Source organism: Castor canadensis, chromosome 9, assembly GCF_047511655.1.
Source record: "Castor canadensis chromosome 9, mCasCan1.hap1v2, whole genome shotgun sequence".
Classification (NCBI taxonomy): Eukaryota; Metazoa; Chordata; class Mammalia; order Rodentia; family Castoridae; genus Castor; species Castor canadensis.
Genome location: NC_133394.1, coordinates 120,336,692 through 120,362,596, shown reverse-complemented (window position 1 = coordinate 120,362,596; position 25,905 = coordinate 120,336,692). Strand labels below are relative to the sequence as shown.

Below are 25,905 nucleotides of genomic sequence, written 5' to 3'. Positions count from 1 at the left end.
AGTATGCTTTGAAGATGAAAGGAGGGACCACCATCCAAGGAAAATCTCTGCAAGGTGGGAAAGGCAAAGTAAAGGATTCTCCCCTGAGGCTTTGAAGGGAGGATGATCTTATAGACACCTTGATTTCTGCCCAGTAAAACTCATTCTGGGACTTATGACCTCCAGAGGTGTAAAATAATCAGTGTTTGTTGTTTTAGGCCACTAAGTTTGTGGTAATTTGTGTTTATTGCAGTAATAAAGTAAAAACTTCTGTTTAAAAAATGTTAGGATATGTAAATTCTGTCTCAGTGCCTCGAACTTTTTGTTCTTTACTAAATGAGACAGGGGTATAGATAAGAGTCACAGTTAATTAAATTACGTAAAGACTTGTGTTCCTTAACTTGGATCAAATAATAGGTCCAGTATTTGCTAGTTGTCTGACTTTGGGGCAGACATAGACTTCTCTGTGCCTTAGCGTTTTTTGTAAAATTAAGATAACAGTCCCTACCTTACTTATACAATTAAAGGAGACTTGCAATATACACATTTTTGCTTCTGACATTAACCTCTAATCTTCCTATACATGTTCTTCAACATTTACTTTATACTGTGCTCAGTATGAAGATGGGGAAGAACATATTTAGGTGAGGGTGAGACCATGACCTACAGCATAGTCAGAGGGACAGAAGAGTTAAAACTAGAATGAAGAATTTTCCTGAGGCTGGATCCAATTTTTGTCTCCTGAATTTTCAGTGGCTTTGTTGCTTTCAGTTCTCAATCTATTCTTGGAACTCCACAGAGACTGAGATCTCTCCTTTTTGTCACCCTGAAATTCATGAAAGTATCATGCTGAAGTGAGGTACAGGTATTTCTACCCTGAAGTAGATTTTCATCACATCTAAATTCACTGCAAGAAATTGGTTACACTTAGCTGATTATTCAGGTATTTTCTTTGATGTAGAAAATTGAGGACAATTTCTTCATTGTTTGATATTTATTCATGATGTATATATACATGTGAGAGAGTGGAAAAGAAAAGATTTCTTTGCTTTTAAGAAAGAGCACCAGCATTTTGTTAAGTAAGATGAGGAGCATTATGAAAACAGTTAGCACAGGACTACCTAACTTCTTACTCTGGTGACATTATCCAATGTTTTAGGTCCCTTTCTTCTGGATTTGTAACTTGACCATTTTAAAGGATGAGAGGAAAAAATGTATTTTAAATTTTTCTCCATTTGCAGAATGTTCCTGATTTGTTTGCTCTGTGACTTTTTACTGTTGTAAATCCATCACTTTGATATTAGATGTTCTTGAGTATGGTGATTTTGGCATTCACCTTGATATAAATTTTATTGGCAGAGATATGAGCAGATATAAAATGCCGATAAATAATGTTTTTAACAGTCTCTATAGAAGCCATAGCGTTCATATTGGAAGAGAGATACTTTTGTTGGAACATGGTTTCAAAGAGAGATTTCTGAATTATATCCTAGTCCCTCTTTTCCCAGTCACATAATTTTGAGCAATATTGACACTAGTATGCTTGTAAAATTGTGTAATTGACAATGTATTTTCAGGTGCATTTTATGTATGATCCTACAAGTCCCTCATGGATTAGAGTATAACTACTCCCATATTAGAGAAAATCTTACCCCAGAAAAGCAGACTATCAGAGTTCTCCAGAGAAACAGAACTAATACTCTATCCATATCTATATCTGCCAATCCATATGGAAAGAACCTACATCTAGGAAGAGATTTATTATACAATATTGGCTCACAAAACTATGGAAGTTGAGGAATCCCACTGTTTATAGTTTGTAAGCTGTTGAAAACCAATGACTTGCTAGCCAGAGAGCTAATGGTATTGATTCAAGTCCAAGGCTGACGACCTGTGAATAAGCACAGACAGAAAGAGAAAGAGGATGTCTTAGCTCAAGCAGACAAAAAGAGAGGACAAGTCAGTCTCCCTCTGTTTCTGTTTTTTAGGCCCTTTATAGATTGCCTGGTGCCCACCTAATGCTAACTTCAATTCAAATGCTAATCACTTCCAGAAATACCCTCACAGACAAACCCAGAAATACTGCTTAATCAGATATCTCTACATCTGTTGGCCCAGTAAAGCTGACATATAAAATCAACCATCACAGCTTCTGAGGCCAAACCAGTGGCTCAAGATTGGTTTTCCTTCCACTGCAATATGTTGCTTCCTAAACAAAGGTTTGATTCACATAATTAAATCATGTGGGCATTAGTTTCCTCCTAGAAATAATGTTTGTAACAAACTGGCCTAGATGCCATGTCATATCACATCTGAAGAGGTGGTGTGGACAAGGCCAATGGATGGAATTGTCTAGAGAGAGGAATTATATGAAACATGATATCAAGAGATGTGCCATCTAAATTTGGTGGCTAATGCCAAGCTCCAGTTACTGTTGTTACAAGCTCCAGTTACTCATACATCTTTTTCTTGTCACAAGTGGGACAGTGGGCAACTGAACTTGGAAAAGGAGGGATTTTTATGACATCTAATAAATATGCTGGATTCCATTGTCTTACTCTTAAAATTGATGGCATATCCCAAAATAAGAGAAATGGGAATTTACTTCAATAAGAATCTGTGGTTATTGTGTAACTGGAAGTTAAACTTTGCAATTGAACTTTGTGAGGTTGGTGGCATCTGTGATTTGGAGTTTTTGTTCATAGCACTAATGGTGGTGCTGACATATAAGTCAATAGTACTTTATAATAATGATTTAATAGCAAGACATACTATTTACTGAATGTTTATTATGCATTAGGCTTTACATTGAGTTTTTTTCCATTCACTAAATCATTTAATCCTCTCTATTAGCTACAAAATAGGCTATTTTACAGATAAGAAAACTGAGACTTCAAGAGTTTAGGTAACGAATTCAAGATCATTTAGTTACCAAGCAGGAGATTAAAGCCAAATTTGAATTGAATGTATGGAAAGGAGGCCAGATAGTATTCACTGAGTGTCTACTGTGTACCAGGTTGTATTCTGGGTTCTTAGTTCTAGTGAACAAAACTAAGTCTCTGCTTTAATGGGGTCATATTTTATTTGTAAGGCTATATAGCAAACCAGCCATCCACAGTATAATATTCCACAGCACTAAGTACTTTAAAGAAAAGAACTAGGTAAGAGAATAGAGGGGCTATTTCCATGGGGTGATGAAGAAAGGTCTGTTTGAGGGGTGATGTTTACCTGGCAGTGGGAATGAAGTAGAGTGATGAGCAGTGGGATTTCTAGATTGTCCTTGTGACAGTCCCTTCATGGTAAAACTTGCCATTCGTTTCTATAACAGTGTGACCTTTTGGTCATTTGTAATATACAGGGTTATCTAACATCTTCCTAGGGAAAGAGCAAGAACTTAGGAGGCAGGCCCAGTCTCAAATTCTGCTTTTGCTCCTTTTCCCCCTGAGTAAATTGGGCTTCTTAAATGTACTTCCAGGCCTTCATTTCTTCATCTGTAAAATCTAGATCATAAACCTCATTGCTTATGAGAATGAAAATTACATGTGATGTCCTATTTGCAGTCTCTAGAACTATATATTAATGTTCAGTAATCATGCAGTAAATTATAATTATTCTTATAATTTGTGCTTATAAGAGGGACAAAGAGATGTTCCCCCTAAAGTCCCACATTTTGGTTACAAAATACAAAAAAACGTTTTGTGGTCAATGTGTGGGAAGTGTCGTGTGGAATAGAAAATCATTATTCCCTTTAGAGCTGAATAGGAAGCATGGCTAGAATGGAAAAAGATCCAGGGAATAAACTGAGAAGCATGTGGTATAGATAAAGTAGGCTTTCGTATTGTGTTATGATCAAGAAGAAAAATTGGAGGTGATGTAAGACCAAAGTGGGCAGAGGGATATTTATTTATTTAAATTTAATATTAAGAAGTATCTCACAATATACATTTAACTATAGGTATTTACAGAGTAGAATGGAGAGGGATAGAGAGAAATAGATGTAAACATTTCCTGCCCTTTGCAAAGGTACATAGCCTTGTTTCCACTGGGGTACTCCTGCTGCTTCAAATTGCCAAGTTGGCCTGTTGTCTGATGATGAAGAAATTTGAGTCTAGTCCCAGTTGCTTTCTGACATGATGTAGGACTCTGAGAGCCAATTGGTTTGCCTCTTTGCTTCAGGAGAAAACAAAAGATTTCTTTTCCATGTGAAAAGGCTTCACCTTCAGCCTTTTCACATGGAAAAAAAAGTTTAAAATGCCCCCTTTGGGATGTAATTTACTGTTAAATGTGGCTACCTAGTTTAGTAGAGACAAACCTCTTTAAATCACAGCATTTATCTCATGGGCAATGGATTGGTCTACAGCAGGATGTGAATTAGTCACAACTTTGTTGTGAGGATGGGCAGCAAAACAACAAAGAGTTTCTGGGCCCAGCACAGGTCCAGCTCACAGACTTTGGAAGCAGCACACCTTGATTCTGATTCTCTAGTTTTGCTGAATTTTACTTAACTCTGTTACCTCTCGGTCCATAAGTGAAGACAGTAACGCCATGCAAGTTATTGTGAGGATTAAATGAATGTAAAGTATTAGCATTATGTCTGCCATTGACATTAAAAATTCTTTCTTGATTTTTGTTAATGTTTTGTTAAGACTAGAATTCCTGAAGTTGGCTGGGGGCTTCCAGTTTCTTTGAGGACATGGGAATACACTGGGGCAAGGCTAGGAGGCTGGGCTGGACTCTTAGGGCTAACGTGAGAATAACCCACTGGCTTTGCTCCAGACTGAGAAGCTGGTCCTCTCACAGGGGCTAATTCTTGACCTGAATTCTAGGGCAGGTCCAGTGGATGTGAAGGCTTCAGAATCGTCTCAAGATGAGCAGGTAATGAAAGTAATCATTGGTTCACAGTGGCTATTGTACAGCAAGTGCAGATTGGGGACACAGGATGGCTGTTGGTAACGCCTTAGTCTCATTTATGGCAATTTCCATCCCTGTCTAGCACATCTGTGTTTGTTGCAGGTTATTGTGGGGCTTCCAGGGGTCCCTAAGATTCATCTTTGTAATCACCATAAAGGAGGAAATGGTCTGTTTTTATCACCTTCTAGGTCTCTCTGAAAGCCAGCAGGCTACACACCCCAGTGGCTTCTCTGTACTGTCCTAGAGGCTTCCATCCTTCATTGTGCAATTCCCATGGTAACCCTCAGGGAGAGAGAAAGGGGACAGCGAGCCAATGAGAGACTATTTTTAGATTTCTGGCCAGATGCTTTGACAAATCTGTTGAGGGAAAGAAAATGAAGCAAATGTTGAGGAGGATTTTTCTCAAAGACAATGTCAATTAAAATTCATATTATAAAACTGGAAAAAATATTGAGAAATAATCCAATATACCCTTACCTCTAGGAAGATCTACTTCTAAACCATACAAAAATCATGTGATAAAATAGCATATTCTAACATAACCATACTTCTTACTCCAAATTTTCCCCATATTCAATCTCAGTTCTCAGACCAAGAAGGATGGGAATATGATTACAAGTGAACTGCCCAGCCCTTCACAAATCATTTGTTTAGACTATGCTGTTACTGACACTGCCTAGGTTTGTGCAGTGCACATCTTGTGTAACAATGTACACTGGTCCTTCTCCATTCATCATTTTTGATATGTAAACAGAATTCAGAGCAACACCTAACTTTTTCCGTAAGAACATTTTGGAATTTCTCATTGCTCTTAGGCTAAAGACCCTAAATCTTTAAAGTAGCTGTACAATATAACACGAAATCAATCCTGCATATCTTCCTAGAATAATTTAGTAGCATTTTATTTTTCCATCATTGAGTTTTAAGAAAGAAACTTTGAAGAGTCTCAAACATGCCATGTTCCTCCCATCTTAAAATGGTTATATTGAATGTAATATTTTCCCCCATGCTCTCTACCTAAGTTAGTTAATTTCTCTGTTAATTCTTTGTCCTTCAATCTCAACTCAAATGTCAGAAAGTACTTTCTTGACTTTGAAGATAAGGCACACCTCCATTACCTTACTTCCTTCTACTAGATTCTACCTCCTAAAGGTTTCCCCTCTTCCCAATAGCACCAGAGGCTGGCAACCAAGCCTTCAACACATGACCTTTGGGGGACATTTGAGATCCAAACCATAACACCTTGAAGATTCCTGCTATTGTATTATATTCAGTCTCTTTCAAGTGAGACTGTGGTAAGGAAGAAGAGGAGCTTCACTGTTGATGTCAGAGCTTACTCAGTATGGCCCTTTAGTCACAGTAACAGCACCTAGCATGGTTTCCCAGGCAAACAATCACTGAAGTCTGATTTAGTAGGAAAGTTAGAAAAAGGTTCTTACATAGGTCAGTCTTTACCTTCGTTTTGAGTTTTGCTTGTTTTTACTCCAGTGCGTCTGATTCTTTGCTCTATTTTTAATGCCTGGCTTTGACCCTTTGCCCACTTCTGTTGGCTTCTATGCACTCTCTTTTTGGATCATTTGGTCCTTTACTCCTTGTGGCAGAAGACTGTATGTTGGAAGACTGTCACTCAATATAGTACATACACATAAGCTGTGCTATTTCAACCTCAGAAAAATCCTATGATATAGGTCTATTATTCCCAGGAAATGTAGCTCAAAAGACTATAACATTTGATAAATGGGTACACAGAAGAATTTCCAAGTGGTTAAATGACAATCTTGACTGTTCTGTGGCAATACTCCTTTATCAAACACCTACCTTCCCACCTAGTGGGTTTAAGAAACAGAAATAGTAATTTAAAACTGTCCACAAAACCTAACAAAAATCCAGCCATTCATTATTTTAGTACATGGCCTCCCTTGTAAGACATTGCCAATTTAAGATTGTTTGAAATCAATCAAATTTTATCATTTAAATTAAATTGCTATCCCTATCTCAATTACAGATCTTCTAACTTAAAAAGACTTGTCTTAGAATTGACAAACAATAGACTCATTCATTATAAGCCTTTCATGTACAAGACACTAAAACTTGTCAATTAAAAACTTGCCTTAAAATAATAAAATGTAAGAAAGTAAAAGCAAATGTACTTATACTCCAATGTTTTCTCTTCAGCAACCATCAACTGACCTAGAATTTGACCGTGTAGTGATTTATACCACTTGCCTTCGTGTGGTAAGGACAACCTTTGAGAGATGTGAACTGGTTAGAAAAATCTTCCAAAATCATCGAGTAAAATTTGAAGAGAAAAACATAGCTCTGAATGGTGAATATGGAAAAGAGTTAGATGAACGATGCCGGCGAGTTTCTGAAGCTCCTTCTCTCCCTGTCGTGTTCATTGATGGCCATTATCTTGGGGTAAGTAGAGTGCTAAGGAAAACCTCCATTGGCACAGAACAAAGTTAGAAATCTATTAACCTGGCTGGGGATGTAGCTTAGTGGTAGAGTACTTGCTTAACATGTGCAAGGTCCTGGGTTTGATACCCAGCACCACATGTACCAATAAACAAACAAACAAATAAATAAAGGTGGAAAAAAAGAAATCCATAAGCCTATATGATAAGATGACTTGAACATAACTATTACAACATTTGCTATTTTGGGGGCACTCAAACCAAAGGAATTGAAGTTGTTTATTTCTATCCCAAGCAATGTGCTGATACAGAGGTCATCCCTGCAAAAGGTACAGTGAGAAAAAATCACATGAAATTGCCTTTTTGTATAGAAATACATTTTTAGATGTTCAGTTGACTTAAGTTTTACATTGTAAAGATTGACATATGAGATACTACTTTTCAGTACACAAAAGAAAAATGGAATATTTATAAGATATACATTTGTGAATTCTCTTAAAACCCCAATATGAACACCCAGTTTCCTATCTAAGGAACCTAGTATAACAGTCCTGAAATAAAAAACAACTGGAAATGAGGCCAGAATTTTATCTGCTTATTGTTTAAAATTAATCTTGATTTTGGTAATGTAGCAGTGAGACATAGAATCAGGCTTATAGTAAGCAAGCAGAGAGAACTCCCAGGCTAGCGACAAAACGTGCCCACTTCATTTCTTGTTGAGTAATACCGTTAGCATAATTAACCCCCATCGATCTGTGATCACACTTGGGTAAAACGCTCAAAGAGCAGGCCCTGCAAAAAGGGAGAACAAAGAGCCCAGGGTACAGCACTGCTGAAGGCTGTGCTGACTGCATGGTCACTTATCACAGAAGAAAAAGACCATCAGACTGCAGGAGGCTGCTTGGATCTTGGTTGTGTCTAGCATCTGGTCTTAACCTTAGCTTTTGGGGAAGATAGAAAAATCCAGATGAGGAAACACTCATGTTTTGTTTCAGGGAATCTGGGCTGTAATATGCTGTCTCCAGCCATTGCTGTCAGAAGCAACCTATCATCTTGTGGAAAGATGCATACTGTGAAACCACGGTCCTACAGATAGGATGTTCTGCAATCTTGCTTTCAGTCAGAGCTAGGCAGACACCACATTTTGAAGTAGAGGAATTTTGATTTTAAGCATTGATTTTTAGTATGTTTCACATAGACTACAACTACAACAATGGCAGAATAATAAGAGGTAAAAATAATACTGGTGACAACAATAACTATATGCACTCTTAGCTTTACACTTACCTCATCTGGTCCTCAGGATAGCTTTAGAAATCAGCTTTCCTGTGGCATACAGATTAAGAAACAGACACTGGACACCTGTGGCCTTGTTTCAAATTCCTGCTCTGATGCTTATGGTGATCTCTCTTGCTTTCCTCATTTGTAAAATGAGAATGATAATAGAGCTTATCTCATGGGCTGATTGAGAGGATTTTATGAGATGATACATATAGAAGCTCAGTTCTGTGCATAGAAACACTAATAATTATCTCTGTACTGCAAAAGTAAGCATGGATTCCTTTGCTCCAAGTGAAATAGCTAGCTAAGTGGCAGGACCATGACTCAAAGTTAGATCTGTTTAACATTCCAAGCCCTTGCTTTCTGGACCATCACTTTGAGGAAAGGGATCTTTGACTGTTGATGTAGTCTTTGCACCTAGAAAAGGATACGCCACAAAGCAGATGCTCTAATAAACTTGTGTTGCCTGGATGCATGGTTTAAGCTATATTGCTTCCTCACAGTCTTTCCTTCTCTCCCTCATCTTCCATAAACTCAACCATATAGGGACAATGTAACTTATGAGGGTTTAGGCATTTGCCTTTTAACTTGGGAAGAGTTCTGTCAATGTGAGATATTTCTCATTGTGTAATTTCAATTTCTGTGAAATTGCATAATTAAAATAAGGGTTGACTGTCTGTGTACACAGGTATAATGTTGGCCTCATCTGATAGTCTGCTCTTGACCACTTCAGTTCTCATCCAGACACCAAACAACTTATTTTCGTCCTACTCTGAGACACTGTAACAGGCTATACAATACCTGTCCTGATACTTATCTTTCAGAGGGACAGAGGGGACAGTGCTACAGACAAATGAAGTAGGGAGCGCTTTTCTTTCTCAATTGCTTTTTCTCCATGATGATTTTATTTACACACACTGTAGCTAGGAGAGGAAACATTACACAGTTGCAACCTCACTGCTTCTGTGACTTGAAGCTAATGCTCCAAACTTGGAGAGAATCCAGAAGCAGAGATGTTTTTCTTTTTTTTTTTCTTTCTTATAAATGGAGAGTTACTTCTAAACCTATAATTCAAAAGGGCATACAGTCCAGAACCACTTATATAACAAACTCCTCACAAGCTACAATAGGCCCTTTGTTAAGTTCCAATGAGCAATCCTCAATTGAATATATTGTTTGCACTGCAGAGCCTTTTCTCCTCTCTAGCCATGCAACCGAAATGGAAGGATGCCCTCTGCTGGGTTCTGGCATGTGGTGAAACACTGCTTTCAGAGAGGAAAATAAGCTGATATTGGTATCTTCCCTAAACATCTTGGGTATTTAAACAGTCACATGAAACCATTTGTTTTAGCTTAAATTTAGATGGGTGAGAAAATTCAAGATTAATCACTTGTATAATACAATTTTCTTTGAGGAGGGAGAGGGAGAAATGGAGAAATAGGAACAGGCAGAGAATGAGACAGGCCGAGAGACAGTCAGAGAGGCTGACAATGGGAGACAAGAGAATGTTGTGCTGCAACCTTAGTGTTCCACCATCTTTGCCACCTGACTCAGGTGGGTGGTGGTGCTGGAGGAATGGAGTCTCCAATGGAAGACTGTGAGCTCAATGGGGAAGACTGAAGAACTGACAAGGACACTATGTTCTTTATCCTGACTTCCTTCTCCTGCCAAACTAAAACTGAAGATGGAAGCAATGAAACACCCAAGAGGAAGATTTCCTTTAGAAGACAAATCTACACTAAAATGACCCATTGGGAGGAGGGAAGCAAATTGAACTTGGAACTAGCTAGGCCAACTATTCTGCTGTTTTGGCCTCAGAAAATCTTTCCACAAACAGATGTGCTCCAATAGTTTTAGACATAAATTATCTTTAAAATTCCACTAGGAAAAAAGTTAGAAATAATGATTTTTCTAGACTAGCCATAAAATTCTACAACGGAAATTCACAAACCCCCTTTAGAATGGATCTTTAGAATAGTGAAATTTTGGGTAAGAGACAGAGAGAGAGAGAGAGAGAGAGAGAGAGAGAGAGAGAGAGAGAGACATCTAGATGGGCCTCTAGATATGTCTCTTAAACTTGCTTATATTGAAATGTGACTGTTTTTGATAATTTCATATACTTAAAGTGCTGTATTATTACATTTAAGAATGAAAGCTGGCCAGATGTGGTGGTTCATGTCTATAATCCCAGCCATTCGGGAGGCAAAGATCAGAAGGGTCATGATTCAAGGTCAGTCCTGGCAACAAGAAAGAAAGAGAGAGAGAGAGAGAGAGAAAAGAAAAGAAAAGAGGTTACCCAGACCCCATCTCAACAAATAAGCTGCATGTGTAATCCTGCAATACAGGAGGTAGCAATACAGGAGGCATAGGGGGGAGGATTGAAGTCTGTGGCCAGCTCCAGCAAAAACGTCAGATCTTGTCTGAAAAATAACTAAAGCAAGAAAGAGCTGGGGGTGTGACTCAAGTGGTAGAGTACCTACCTAGCAAGCGGGAGGTTCTGAGTACAAACTCCATTAAAAAATGGCAATTATTTTAAAAGAAGGCAATTATTACTAAGAACAGCTAGTTTGCAGACTAGAAATACAGACTCTAGGCACATGTCCAAGGTCTACTCACAAAACTTCTCAGCAGAAATGGACCCCCCAAGGAAGCTTCTGCCACAATCAAAATGCAACCTGCTGCAGAAACTCACTGCCTTTGTCGTGATTCACACTAACAAAGAGAACCAATTGTTCTCTGTCCTTCTTTCTATTTAATTCTGGTTCTAAATAAAGTCTCCAGAGTGTGTATTTGAACTGTTTACTAGATGAGTAACAAACATAACTCTGAGGGAGTCTGAGAATGACCTTCCTTTTGTCAGTTTTGCAGTAGAGTAAGGCAATTTGGAAGAAGACTGAATTGGCTACTGAGAGACCAAATCACAGATCTCACAGATATGCTGTTCTCATTTATTATTTCTTAAATTGACTTTACTAAGGTAGACTTGTACCTATTTAAAGTAAATAAAGTACAGGCACCTCAGAAGGCTTAGGCAAGAGGATTACTTGAGTCCAAGAATTTAAGACCAGCCTATGTAATATACAGAAAGCATGTCTCAAAACAAACAAACAAATAAACAAATGAATCAAAGTGTGCAATTCAATGACTTTGGACAAATGTGTACACTCACAAATCTACCAATACATTCAAGATATATGACCAAGTAGTTTATATCGATGCTCTGGTCAATGACTGGTTATATACACTGTGGTGGTACCATAAGACTATAATGAAGCTGTGACATAACACTGTAGTGGAGTTTACTATCCACAGTTTGTAGTGATGCTTGTCATATGAAACTAAAGCACACACAATTATCAGGTAATAATACCTGAGTGTCGTTCATGACTTAGAACCTTCCATTGGGATAAGGTATGGAGGTGGAAGGCAGTGATATTAATGATCCTGGCTCTGTGAAAGCCTAGGCTAATATGTTTGTGTCTTAGTTTTTAACAAAAATGTTTTAAAAAGAAAAATTAAATTGAAAAAAGTCTATAGAGTAAGTGTATACTTTTGTACAGCTGTACAATCTGAGTTTAAAGTTGTCATTATAAAATAGTCAAAAAATTAAAACAAATTAACTTCACTGAGAAAAGTTACAGTGAACTAAGTCTAATTTATCATTGAAAAATAGTATAGCTGTCCTTATCTCAACTAGCAAAAATGCTATGTCTTTCTTATTATTGCTTATTTCTACTCTTCAATGGAACTGGAGAAAAGCACAGAACAGGTTCTGCCTGAAAGGGAGGGGGGATGGGGAGAGAGGGTGGAGGCAGGAGGCAGGGGGAGAAAAGACCCAAACAATATATGCACATATGCACATGTGAATAAATGAATAAAAAAATAGTTTCTGTTATAGATTTAGTGTTGCCTAGGTGTAAAGTGTTCATGAAATCTATAGTAGTGCACAGGAATGTCCTTGGCCTCCACATTCTCTCACCCACTTACCACTTACACACTGACTCACCCAGAGCAATTTTCTTTTTTTTTTTTTCTTTCTTTTTTTTTTTTTTTTTTATTATTCATATGTGCATACAAGGCTTGGTTTATTTCTCCCCCCTGCCCCCACCCCCTCCCTTACCACCCACTCCACCCCCTCCCGCTCCCCCCCTCAATACCCAGCAGAAACTATTTTGCCCTTATCTCTCATTTTGTTGTAGAGAGAGTATAAGCAATAATAGGAAGGAACAAGGGGTTTTGCTGGTTGAGATAAGGATAGCTATACAGGGCATTGACTCACATTGATTTCCTGTGCGTGGGTGTTACCTTCTAGGTTAATTCTTTTTAATCTAACCTTTTCTCTAGTTCCTGGTCTCCTTTTCCTATTGGCCTCAGTTGCTTTAAGGTATCTGCTTTAGTTTCTCTGCATTAAGGGCAACAAATGCTAGCTAGTTTTTTAGGTGTCTTACCTATCCTCACCCCTCCCTTGTGTGCTCTCGCTTTTATCATGTGCTCATAGTCCAATCCCCTTGTTGTGTTTGCCCTTGATCTAATGTCCACATATGAGGGAGAACATACGATTTTTGGTCTTTTGAGCCAGGCTAACCTCACTCAGAATGATGTTCTCCAATTCCATCCATTTACCAGCGAATGATAACATTTCGTTCTTCTTCATGGCTGCATAAAATTCCATTGTGTATAGATACCACATTTTCTTAATCCATTCGTCAGTGGTGGGGCATCTTGGCTGTTTCCATAACTTGGCTATTGTGAATAGTGCCGCAATAAACATGGATGTGCAGGTGCCTCCCCAGAGCAATTTTCAGTCCTCAAAGCTCCATTGCTAAATGTAGTATATCAGTGTACCAATCTTTAAATCTTTTGTTCCATATTCTTACAGTGCCTTTTCTATGTTTAGTTACCAAAGTACTGTAATACTTGTATGATAAGTAACAAACTTATCATACTACCATTGTAAGTAGACAATTACAGACCATACAGTACAGTAACATGCTGTCCAGGTTTGTAACCTGAAATCAATAGATGTACATATAGCCCACCTAGGTTTGTGGTGATGATGATGAAATCACCTAATTATGTGGTTCTAGGTAAATATCCCCATATAAGTGCCACGTATGGCATTACTATAGCCTCTGAAATATTCCTCAGACCATTTGGCAGTCAATCTGCCTGTCAATACAGTCTTTTATTCTTATAATGTTTTTGTCTGCTTTTTCTATCATGGTAATAAGGACCTCATGGAAATATTTTATCCTATGGAATTTTAATTTCTAGTACTTTTTATTCCTTGGGTGTAGATCTTTATATCCTGTTGACATCATTCTCCTTTCATCCGAAGGACTTACCACATACTGCTATTGTAGTGTGGGCTTGTTGCAGATGACTTCGCTGTTACTGTGATGCTGGGGATTGAACCCAGGGTCACGTGCATGCTAGGCAAGTGCCCTACCACTAAGCTACATCCTGAGCCCTTGTAGATGGCTTCTTTTTGCTTTTTTATTTCTAAAAATGTCTTTATCTCACCTTTATTTTAAAAATACATTTTCTGTATAAAATTCTATGTTGAAAGTTTCCCTCCCTCTTCTATTATGTTAGAGCTACCCCTCTATCTTCTCACTCATATTATTTCTAATGAAAAATTTTATGCACGTCCATCATTGTCCTGCAATATATTATGTATCTTATCTCCCACTCCCTCATGTACTTTTAAGATTTTTGCCCTTGTCACTGGCTACTGGATTACAGTATGTCTTGATATTGTTATCTTTGTTTCTTGTCTTTAAAGCTCATTGGGATTCTTGGATAGGTAAGTCAATAAATTTTCTCAAATTTGGAAAGTTTTCAGCTATTGTTTTTTCAAACATTATTTTTGTTTCCTCTTTTTTCTCTTCTGCTTCAGAGACACCAATTACATGAATATTAGGTCACTTCAAGTTGTTCCAAAGCATACTTCCTTTCATTTTGGACAGGTTCAATTGTTGAATGTCCTGAGTCTCTTATTGTCTCTTTTATAATGTCAAATATCTTCTCAATCCCATCCCATCATGTAGTTTTTAATCTTAGAGATTGTAATTTTGTCTTCAGAATTTCAATTTCTTTTGTTTTTGGTGTGACTGGGATTTGAACTCAGGGCTTCACACTTGCAAAGCAGGCACTATCCTGCTTGAGCTACACTTTTAGTCCATTTCGCTTTCTTTAGTTTGGAGATGGGGTCTCATTAATTGTTTCTCTAAGCTGAGCTGGAACTGTGATTCTCCTGATTTCAGTCTCCCAAGTAGCTAGGATTACAGGCATGAGCACCCAGCAGCACCCAGCTGGAAGTTTAATTTTTTCAATGGATTCAATTTTTAGAGCAATTTTAGGCTTACAGAAAAATTGGGCAGGAGTTAAGAGACTTCCCATATATCCTCTGTTCTTACAGATCCAGTTTCTTTCATTATTAACAACCTTTCCCTTAAATGGTACATTTGGTACACTTGATGAAACTATATTGACTGTCTGCTCCCCAAAACCCCTCATTTATATTAGGGCTTATTTTTGATATTGTATATTCTAAGGGTTTGGATAAATTTATAATAATATGGGGCTGGTGGTGTATCTCAGTAGTAGAGTACTTGCTTAGTATGCATGAAACCTTGAGTTTAATCCTCAGCATGGGAAAAAATAAGTAAAGAAATAAACAAATGAAAATGCCTTAAAACATTAAAATGCATGCATCCACCATTATAGCACCATTGTGGGTAGTTTACTACCCTAAAAATCATCTGTGCTTGATGTACTCATTTCTCTCTCTCCTCAACCCTTCTCAATCATTGATGCTACTATTTTGTTCATATTTTTGCCTTTTTCTGAGTGTTTTATAGTTGAAGTCATATGGGTTGTAGCCATTATATATTGACTTTTTTAATTTAATAGTGTGAATTTAGATTTCCTTCTTGTGTTTTCATGGCTTGATAGCTCATTTCTTTTTAACAATGAATAATATTTCATTGTTTAGATGCACCAAAGTTTTGTTACCCTTTTGTCAACGGAATGAATTCTTGTTGGCTTCTAAATTTTGGCAATTCTTAATAAATCTACTACAAAAACTCAAGTCCATTTTTGTTTAGACATATGGGTAAACACCAAGTGTGATTGCTAGATCATGTAGTAAGATTATGTTTAATTTTGTAAGAACTTGACAAGCTGTGTTCCAAAGTGGCACCATTTTGCATTATCAACGAGAGTTCCTGTTGCTCCATGTCCTTGTGATTGTGACTCTAGCCATTCTAATGAGTGAATAGTGTTTTAAATTTGCATTGTTTTAATTTGTAATTTACTGATGACATATGATATGAAACATCTTTGTGTATGTTTATTTGCCATTATGTATTTCATTTGGTGATCTTTGGCCCACTTTTAGCTATAGTGCTTGTTTTGTTTTTGTTGAGTGTTAAGAGTTCTCTGTGCTGGGCATGGTGGTGCACACTTGTAATCCTACCACTCAGGAGGCTGAGACAGGAGGATTGTGAGCTCGATGCTAGCCTGGGCTTCATAGTGAAACCGTATAAACAAACAAACAAACCAAACACAAAAAACCCACAAAAGACAAAAACCAAGACAACAAACAAACAAATGAGCAAGAGTTCTTTGTATATTTTGGACAACTATCTTTTATCAGATATATGTTTTGCAAATATATTCTCCCCATTTGTGGTTTGTCTTTTCATTCTCTTGCAGAGCAGAAAATTTCAATTTTAATGAAATTCAGTTTATCAATTCTTTCTTTCATGGATCCTGACTTTGGTGTGGCAGCTCCTCCAATCATTGACAAACCTAGGTCATTTAACTTTTCTCTTATGTTCCTTTATGTTAGAGTGAATGTTTTCCATTCAGGTTTCCATGTATTGTGAGTTAGTTTTTGCAAAGGGTGTAGTATCTTTGTCTAGTTCATTCTCTTGCATGAGATATCCAGGTGTTCCAGCACCATTTTTTGTGGAATATTGTACTGCCTTTACTCTTTTTTCAAAGATTAGTTGACTGTATTTATGTGGATCTATTTTTAACCCATCTATTTTTGTTCCATTGATGTAGTTGTCTGTTCTTTTGCCAGTACCTTTTAAATTTAATTGTCAGTACCTATTTAAATTCAAATATATGTATTTTTTTCTATCTTTCTACTTAATATGCTCACTTTTTCTTCTAGCTATTTGAACATACAGGTTACTGGTGTAACAGTTATTTTAATCTTCTTCACTGATAATTCAAGTATCCATGTCAATTCTAGGTTGATTTTAATTGATTTTTCTTCTCTTTCTATTGCCTCTGTATTAGTCATCTTCACAGAACTACAGTTAAATACCTGAGGCAACTAACTTGTACCTAGAAAAGATGTATTCAGCTCACAGTTTTGGAGATTCAAAAGTTTGGCACCTTCATCAGCTTAATTATGGTGAGGTGGCAGATGGTGACACATCATGACAGGAGTGCATGTAGGAGCAAAATAATCACATCTTACACCTGAGCAGAGAGAGACACTGGGGTTCTTTTGAAGGCACACCCCAATCACGCAAGGGCCTCACACTAGGCTCCACCTCTCAGTATCACCACCCTGGGGACCAAGTCTTTACATTTATGCCTTTTGGAGACAGTCAAATTACACCCAAACCATACCAGCCTCCTTGGCACTCTTTGAGTAGAGGACACTCGAATCTTACCTTGTTGGGTAAAAATATTCCTTATTGGGATACTTTTTTATTCCTATAAACATTCTTCAGGGCTTTTTTTTCTTTCTGTGATATAGTGAAATCACATGAAAACCCTTTGATCTTTTGGATTTTGTTTTTAATATTTTTTTAGGTGGGGCAAGAATAGTGTTTACTTTAAAGTTAACTAATTCTAATACTGAATAAAGACTTTGTAGAACTCTTTACTCAATATCCATGAATTGTGAGGTTTTCTTTCTTTGGAGACGGTGCAGTGTGTCTGACTCCTTAGTTGCCTTGAAGGATTTTAGCAAGTAATGTGAACCATTTCATTATGATAGGTACCACCATAGTTAATTTGACTTTCAGTATTGGATTTATAGAACTGCTGAAATTAATCTTTATGTTCTCTTCTTTTTTCTTTGAAAGTCATCTTCAATCAGCTTGGTCATTTCATTAATCATTAGCTGAAGTGAGCTTTTTTCCTTGCTCCTTTGTTGGAGCAAGCTTTCTGTCACTCCTGGTTATTACCAAACCTAATTGGGCTTAACTGGGGGCAACTGGAGATGCAGAAAGGACACAGAATGGACAAACAGACAGAAAGTGGGATCAGATGTGTTGGGCACTTGGTTGGGTTGGAGACACATAACCCTCATTGCTTCTTTTCTCTTCATTTACTCTGCTTCTTTTCTCTATCTTTATTTTTTAAGGCCTTACTCCTTGCAGTTCTTTAAAACCTTGCTTCTAAAGTCTTCTTTAAAACCTTGCTTAAAACCTTTTTCCTTAAACTCGCTCTGTCCCATGTTTTCTTTTGGTTGTTCTTGAGCATAATCTCTCCTAAAATCTTTGTGCCCAGTCTTGCATTGTCCATGTTCTCTCTTTAGCTTTCTTAAAGCTAGGTGCTCAGATTTGCATGGTCCTACATTCTTTGTGCTTTTCTTTAGCTTAACTTTTCTAAAGCCTGTGTATAAAGTTCTCAGTTCAGACTTTCTATCAACCCCTCTTTAGCAATTCTTTTCCCTTCAGCAACCTCCCTCTAGCACTTTCCCTTCCACAATTCATTTTCCCTTCAACATTCTTTTCCCTTTCAAAGCCTCCCACATCAAAAAGCCTTCCTTTGTCCAAAGCCAAAAGCCTTCCTTCACCCACAAAGCAAAAGCCTCACGTCCTCCTTCAGCAAGTCTTTTATACACAGTAGTAAACAGGGTGGAGCAGAGGTTCTCAGGGAGGGGTGTGACATTGTAGCTGTTCTGCATTTTCCTCTTCTGTGACAGGGGCTGTGCCTGTCTCAGTCTACAGATTTTAGGAAAAGCAACTGAGTTGCATCTCATCTTGCTTATGTCCAGTTCTCATGGGCTTCTCATAGTCTGCTTTCCACAATTAGCAATCACTGGAGAAGCACTCTAGTCCTTCCAAGTTTGCTATTTCCTTGTCCTGTGCAATCTTCCTCACTTGTTTTTCCTTTCCTAGTCCAGAAAAACCTAATAGTAGATAGATGCAAGTATAAGTTTCATACAAAAGCACAGAACCTTAGATTTGGAAGGAATGTTGGACATAATTCTGTCTGGTGTGCCTCTCAGTGGAAGAATACCTTCTACCAGATCACCAAACAAAAATAAGCAATCTTTAAACTTATCCTGGGGCAGAAAACTCACTATTGTTCAAGCTACTCTATTTTGCTGTTATAACTTTTTAAATGTTGGAACATTATTTCTCATGTTGAAAACAAATCTGCCTCTAACTTCCTTCTTTTGGCCTTACTGTTCCTTTACTGTTTCAGTTTTCTGTTCCTGTAACAAAATACCTGAGCAAAAAAACTTAAAGGAAGAAGGATTTGGATCACAGTTTTGGAACTTTTGTTTCCCTGGTCGTCTAGCTCCATTGTTTCTGAACTGTAGTGAGGCAGAACATCATGGTGGAAGGTATGGTAGAGCAAAGCTGCTTATCTCATGGCAGCCCTGAAACAGAAAGACAAACTGACAAGAAGAGTCTGGAAATAAGATATACCCTTCAAAGGTATATCCTCAAGTGGCCTTTTTCTTCCAACTGGGCCCCACCTTCTTGTGATTCCATTCAGTCATGAATTCATCAATGAATGAAGTAATAGCCCTCATGTTCCAATCACTTCCCAAAGCCCATCACCTGATATCCAAGCCTTTACCACATGAACCTTTTTGGGGACCACTTCAGTTTCCAAACCATAGCACTCATCCTCATAACAAACTTCTGCAAAGATGTTAGAATATCTTCTCCATGGTTCCTTAAACTCTTATTGTATGGCTTCTTGAACCTCCATGTCATACCATTCTCATTAGGCCACTCTAGTTTCCAGGAGAATCCACAGCCAGTCTTCCAATAATATTTCCTTGTACATATTTCTATTCCTCTTCTAACAGAGCCTAGATTTACTTTAAATAATTACATCATATAGTTGATTATAGTGAGTCTGAGACTACTTAAAATTCTCATGTAATTTTCATGCAAATGCTGTCACAAGATAAATTTTTTATCTTTTTTGGATTTTAGATAAATTTTACTAGGTTTTCCCCAAATATCTTTCTCATGTATGTGTAGTTACTGGACAATAACTAAGACCTCAAGTTAAAAAAAGACTTTTTGTGAAATATAGATGGTGATATTTTATGATTGTTGACTCTCTTTCTATAAGCAGTCAAAACTGCTTCCGATATCATTCCTTAGATTAGAAAGCAAAGAATTCATCAAATGTCTCAAACTTCTTTGAAGAAAGGTGGCATAGACTGTAACAAACCATAGTGAAGGCTTGAGTATTACAATACAGCTGTGTTAGCTTTTGTTACATAACAAACTACTCCTAAACTCAGTGCTTAAACAATAATTGTTCTGTGGGTTGCAGTATTGGTGGGGTTTGGCTGCTCTATGTGATCTGCTAGTGGTTTGCCTAGAGCTGAGTGACCTAGGATGCCCATAGTGACAACTCTTGAGATTGGATCCATGTGGCTTCTCTAACAGACTAGCTGGCACAAGGCAAATGATGGTAAAGGGGTTTCCACCAGGAAATGAAGGCAAGCCCCAGTGCTCAAGCATATTTGAAGCCTTTGCTTGTGTCACATTTACTTTTGTCCCATTGACTACAGCAGGTTACATGATCAAGTCCAGACTCAAGATGGAAATAGACTCCACTTCTTGATGGGAGAGAACCACTAACATTACATGGTAGAGATGAGCATACAACAAAACATGAACAAATTTAAGGGCATTCCTGCAATAATCTATGACAGTACAGAACTTTGATCTCAATCTAACCCTGCCTTTTGCCTAAGTCAAATGTGCTCATTGATCTGTACCATTTCCATGTTGGAGAACTGCATACTTTTGACAGACTGAAGCCAGTTAATAATGTTTTAACATTTCATTTGCCCATGAAACTTGTTTGTTGTATAGTTTGGCATTGAAAACCCAGCTTTGAAGACCTAAATAAAAGTACCAAATCCCTTGAAATTTTCACAGTAACACACCATCTTGTTCTGTGAGCAATTCTGTGGCATAACCAGCTACATCTGTGATACCCTTGGTATACTGACCAAATCTTCACCTTCACTTCCACAAATTTGTTTGTTTTTCATATTTTCCCTCAAGTCTAATTTTCATAGAAGAAATGCAGAAATGCTAACTGACAATTTCTTTATCTCATATTTTGGATGCTGTAGTTAATTGAATAATTTGGAAAGTCTTATAACAGTAAACCTGTTTATGCACAATTCAATTTTCACTCATGAAACAGTGTTAATTGAAAGAGAGAAATTGGAAGGAGACAGGTATGAGTATTCCTAAATTATAGGCTAAGGAATAGCTTTACCCCACAGTCTTTCATTAGCTTATATTCTGTCTTTATCATTTTTCAGATTTAAATCAATTGTCAAGTTACACGAGGTCTTTGCCATTTTTAGCTTTGTCTGCTGTAATTCTCAGTGTAGTTCAGTACTCATAAAGTGACTGGTAGGTCTATTATTTAATGTTACAAAATATGTAAAAACTTGAGTCTTAAAGCTGGTGTATTGGACCTAGACACTATATAAGTATAAAATAGTTGTGATGCCACCTAATAAAGACACAGAAGAGCCAATTTATCTATATCTTAATTTGCATAATTTAAGAGAAAATGTATTTGTGCATAACTGATATTTTCTTATTTGGATTTAAAGATGTATTCATGTAAGATCTTTTCTTTTAATCCTAGACAATGAACATAAATTAATGAATAAAAATAAATGCAATGAAAATTAATTGAAATTTCAATAAGCATTCATTTCTAATAGAAATTGAAACCAGAGTCTCCATGAAGAAGAGCCTTGGTTGGTAATGAACTCTACTTCTGGTCTTATGAGCATAGCCACATAGTGTCCTCTCAGCCACTAGAGGGCTCTCACAATATAAGAAAATATATTAAATATATAAGAACATAAATGAAAATAGAAGAAACCATTTGTGATATAGCTTCCTTTTGAGCCCAATTAAAGTTCAATGTCTTAAATGTATGGCTTATGAATAAAAATTTCCTTTTAAGAAGAGAAAGAATTAGGAGGAACAGTTTTAAATAGCTTATTCAATAGCTTAAAACAAATAAAGTAAATATCTTACTATACCTGAATAGTTTTTCAGAGAATTTCTGGCCCATAGGACCTATTTTCTATAAACATCTAGTTTGTTACCATGATGTTATATATGATTACAACTGAGCAAACATTTCACACAGGGATTTGACTAAGTAAAGCCTCTGAGCCAAGTCGCAGCTTCCTTATGCCCAGGTAGGATCAGGATACGTTGGGTTGTGTTCTGTTTTTGTTTAAATTTAATCACTCCTTGGACTCCCAGTTTGATTGAGCTCAGCCCAAGATGCCTCTCTCTCCAAAAACAAAAATTAAGCTAAAGATCTGGCCATATGTTTGGTCCTGATGGTGTTTATTTTCTGGGTTAGCTTCAAAGAATGAATATAATGAATAAAATGGAGCAAACCATCTGTCCAGCAGCAAACCCTGAAATGCGGAGGCAAGGGGCTCATTGTAGACTTCCTCTCTGGGTGTGACCTTGCAGGAAATCAACAAGGGCTAGTTATTTTTTGGCTCTAGGGACCAGTTCATGTTCATCCATTTGCTTTGACTTTCAGCACCTTTCCCTGATTCATGTCACCCAATTGAGGCAATAAAAGTCTGGTTAGAACTTTTGCTTTTCAAATTAATCTCAGTGGTGCCTTAGAGGTTCCTTCAGCCTTTCCTTTGCCAGGCACCTGATGGGTAATGGATGTGAGAGGGATTTCAAGATGTTCTCTAAATGCAAGTGGTGTCCTCCAATATACACATTTTATTGCATTGTACATATGTTTTCCCTTGAAAGTATATAAAATAAACAAAAAGTTCACTTGAGCAACTCAGGGAAACCCTAAAACAAATGTCTAAAGTTCTTTATAGCAATGTTATATTTGAGCTTCTCTGACACTTGGGCCTTATTGTTGATCTAGGGTAAAGCGTGTTGATCAACAATCACAGAAAGCAGGTCTACACGTTTCTCTTTGCACACCTTTCAGAATATCTTAAAATTAGTCACCCTGAAAAACCTAGAATGAAAAATCTGAAAAGTTGTTGAGCAAACATTGAACACTTACAGTGTATTAATCTATGTGTAGTGTCTCAGAGAATCTAAAATTTAAAACTCATTATCCTAGCCATCTAAACTCAAAATTTAGGGAGTGTGTGTGAGTGAATGTATATGTGTATTGTGGGGGTGGGGGGGATATGAACACATACTACCTCAAGATAAGCAATGTTAGTTGTGCTAAATCAACAGTGATAAAAAATTTTATTTAGAGGGAGAATGAGAGAGAGAGAGAGAGAGAGAAAGAGAGAGAGAGAGAGAGAGCGAGAGAGGAAGAGAGAGAGAGAGAAAGGAGGGGAGGAAAGGGAAGGGAAGGAAGGGGGAGGCTAATTTTAATTATGGCCATAAAGGAAGATTCTAGGAAGGAGACATTTGAGCTGCAAATTGCACAATGCATAAGATTTCAATAAGCAGGGGTGGGAATGTGCCCCAGATTCCATACCACTTGTTTGCCTAGCATGAGATTTCCAGAAAACAAATCTATGCTATAGCTGACTTATAAAGATCTTTGCCTCTGCCTAATGAGGTATGGTTCAGTTTTGTTCTGGGAAAGATCTAGGTGATGGAATGCAAGATCAATGATCCCTGGCTACTCAATGAGTCTTTCTGCATGACTTCTTATGTTTACAAAATGTCAGTATTAAAGGAAAAAGGTTTTCAATAAGGTTTTCTGACAGAGATTGACTCTAAACAGTTTCCTTTCTGTCTGTCTTCTGTTGTGGCTGCCAAATCAAAGGCCAAAAGGTATAAGAGTCTCTCCTTGGTCCTCTCAATGAAGTCTTTAGTTGTGTGCTGTGCTCTAGAGTATGAAATGACCTGAGCCTAAGCTTTACACTTCTGGTGTTCCCTTGAGTGATCCCAGTGAAGGCACAAACAGGTGAGCCCAGGGCCTAGGGTGTGCAGAGCACTCATGGCAGCAGGATCCAGCCTCCACTCCCCACTGAGTTCTGTTACTGAGGAAAATAGGGCAAGACCTACATTTTCAGATTTTTACAAGTCAAAATGAGAAACAGATAAATTTTCTTCTGTCATAACTGAAAGCACTGATGCTGAATGACACAGAATCTCAGTCATTACCCAGGTAAAAGGTATAAGAAAAATGAAAATATGATCTGTCCTGAAGATCGCCAAGTTCAGTTTGCTCTTTCTCTTTGGGGCAGGCAGGACTCAAATTAAAGGGAGGTTATTCACAATAAACAGTCTTTCCAGGTAAGTCTTAAAAGATATACTGCAATTCATACTATAATGAATTATCAGAAAATTGGGATAAAATACAGTTAAATATTTAGTTATAAGTAGAGTTTTTTCTTTTCTTAGAAGAAAATCTTTTTCTTCTACGCTTTACATCTCTCCATCACTGAATACTTTAAATTTGTGAAGTGACTAATTGGTCAATTAATGAGAAATTAATGTGCTGTGTCAGCTGGGCCTTTTGGAGAATTCCAGAGCCTTACAGAAACTTGCACTAAGTTTGAAAAGTTAAGAATAATTTCAGTATGCATATTATAGCATTTTTCTTCAGACTGTGAGTGGAGTATGATCAGAGCAGAGAAGGACATGAAAGATGGAGTTGTGTGGTTCTTGGAGCAGAATATCACTCTTTCATGGTCCATCTCTTTAGAGATCTAACTTAACTTGCTGACTGGGGGATCTTGAGCATGTTAGTTAAACACTCTCTACTCGAGTTTTCACATCTACAAAAGAGGAAGAAACATGCACTGTTACGTTAAGCTCATTGGCAATGTTTATGGGCTTCTAGAGTAAGACTGAGATGAAAAAAGACACCAGGAAATTTGCACTCTATTTCCCGCTAGCACGTGAATTGCCCCTAAAATATTCTACAGTCTGCATAATGATAAAATGTTTTAAAACTGTTTTGTAATTTTTTGAGAAATCTATACCATATTTTTCATCATTCTCTTACCATTGAGAATATTCTCACTCTTTTAGAAGCCACTGCAATAAGCACCTTTGTGAATGTAATTTTTGTAATGGTAGATTACCTTTTTGGAGAAATTTCCCAATGTGAGATAAGGCCAAGAACAGAAATACTTTTTAAAGTCTTTTTTTTATTATAAAATTTTTTTATTAGGATATAATAGTTATACGGGGTAGTGGTGGTGGGAATTCATAGTAACAATCACGATTAGTGCCTATATTGTACATCTCTATTGAGATGGGATCTTGGGAACTTTTTTGCCTAGACTGGCCTGGAACTGTGATACTCCCAACTTAACCTCTCAAGTAGCTAGGATGACAGGAGTGAGCCACTGGTGCCTGGCCAATTTTCACTTTCTTAGAGATAATACTGGCCTCACTGAAAATACACATTTTTTAGAGAGGTCTTATTACTGCTATTGGCTTCTAAATGAGTAAGTGTTTGTGATGTTTCGGAAGAAATTTTCTACTGCCCTAACACCCCAGGCGTGTGACTTCTCTATTTGGCAGAGTTATGGAACATTCAGTCCTATATGCCCTTCCTTTTGCAGAAATCTTTAAGCATCTGATGCATGGATACCACCCTTTTCTGGTTTTTATCACTAAATCAGATTTCCCTCAATTCTTAAATTCTTTTTCCTTTTCTGATAGTGGTTGAAAGCAGAGTTAGACTCCTGAATTTATGTCACCATCTTATCCAGAAATCCATGTAGCTTTTCCTAAGATTCTAGAATACAGCCATGGGCATAGCATTAAAATGCAACTTAGCAAATGCTTCATTCTGAGAGCTGCATACTTTAATGTGATTGATAATTGGTAGTCGGGAGAAAAAAGAGTGCTATAAATTAAGCCCAGGATAATCATTTTATCGGAATGCCAATTCCTCAGCATATCAAAAGTCATTCTCATATTAATTAGATCACAGATGATGATTTAATGTGATTTTATGCTTTATATGTTATGCCATAAGATGTATGAAGCTACCAGCTAATTTTTCTACCTTTGAAGATTGTTAATGCTTTATGATCCAGGTAATCTTCATTCATTGCTCTTGTAACAATTTCCTT

The 25,905-nt window shown here is 37.3% G+C and overlaps 1 protein-coding gene across 1 annotated transcript in view; it reads left to right on the top strand.

The window, feature by feature from the left end:
* The window catches only part of LOC109675910 (glutaredoxin domain-containing cysteine-rich protein 1), a 109,410-nt gene that overhangs the window by 56,142 nt on the left and 27,363 nt on the right, over positions 1-25,905 (top strand). The window contains exon 2 of the mRNA XM_074041100.1: positions 7,066-7,308. Coding sequence (XP_073897201.1) covers positions 7,066-7,308 — 243 coding nt within the window. The remainder of the gene's footprint in view (positions 1-7,065; positions 7,309-25,905) is intronic.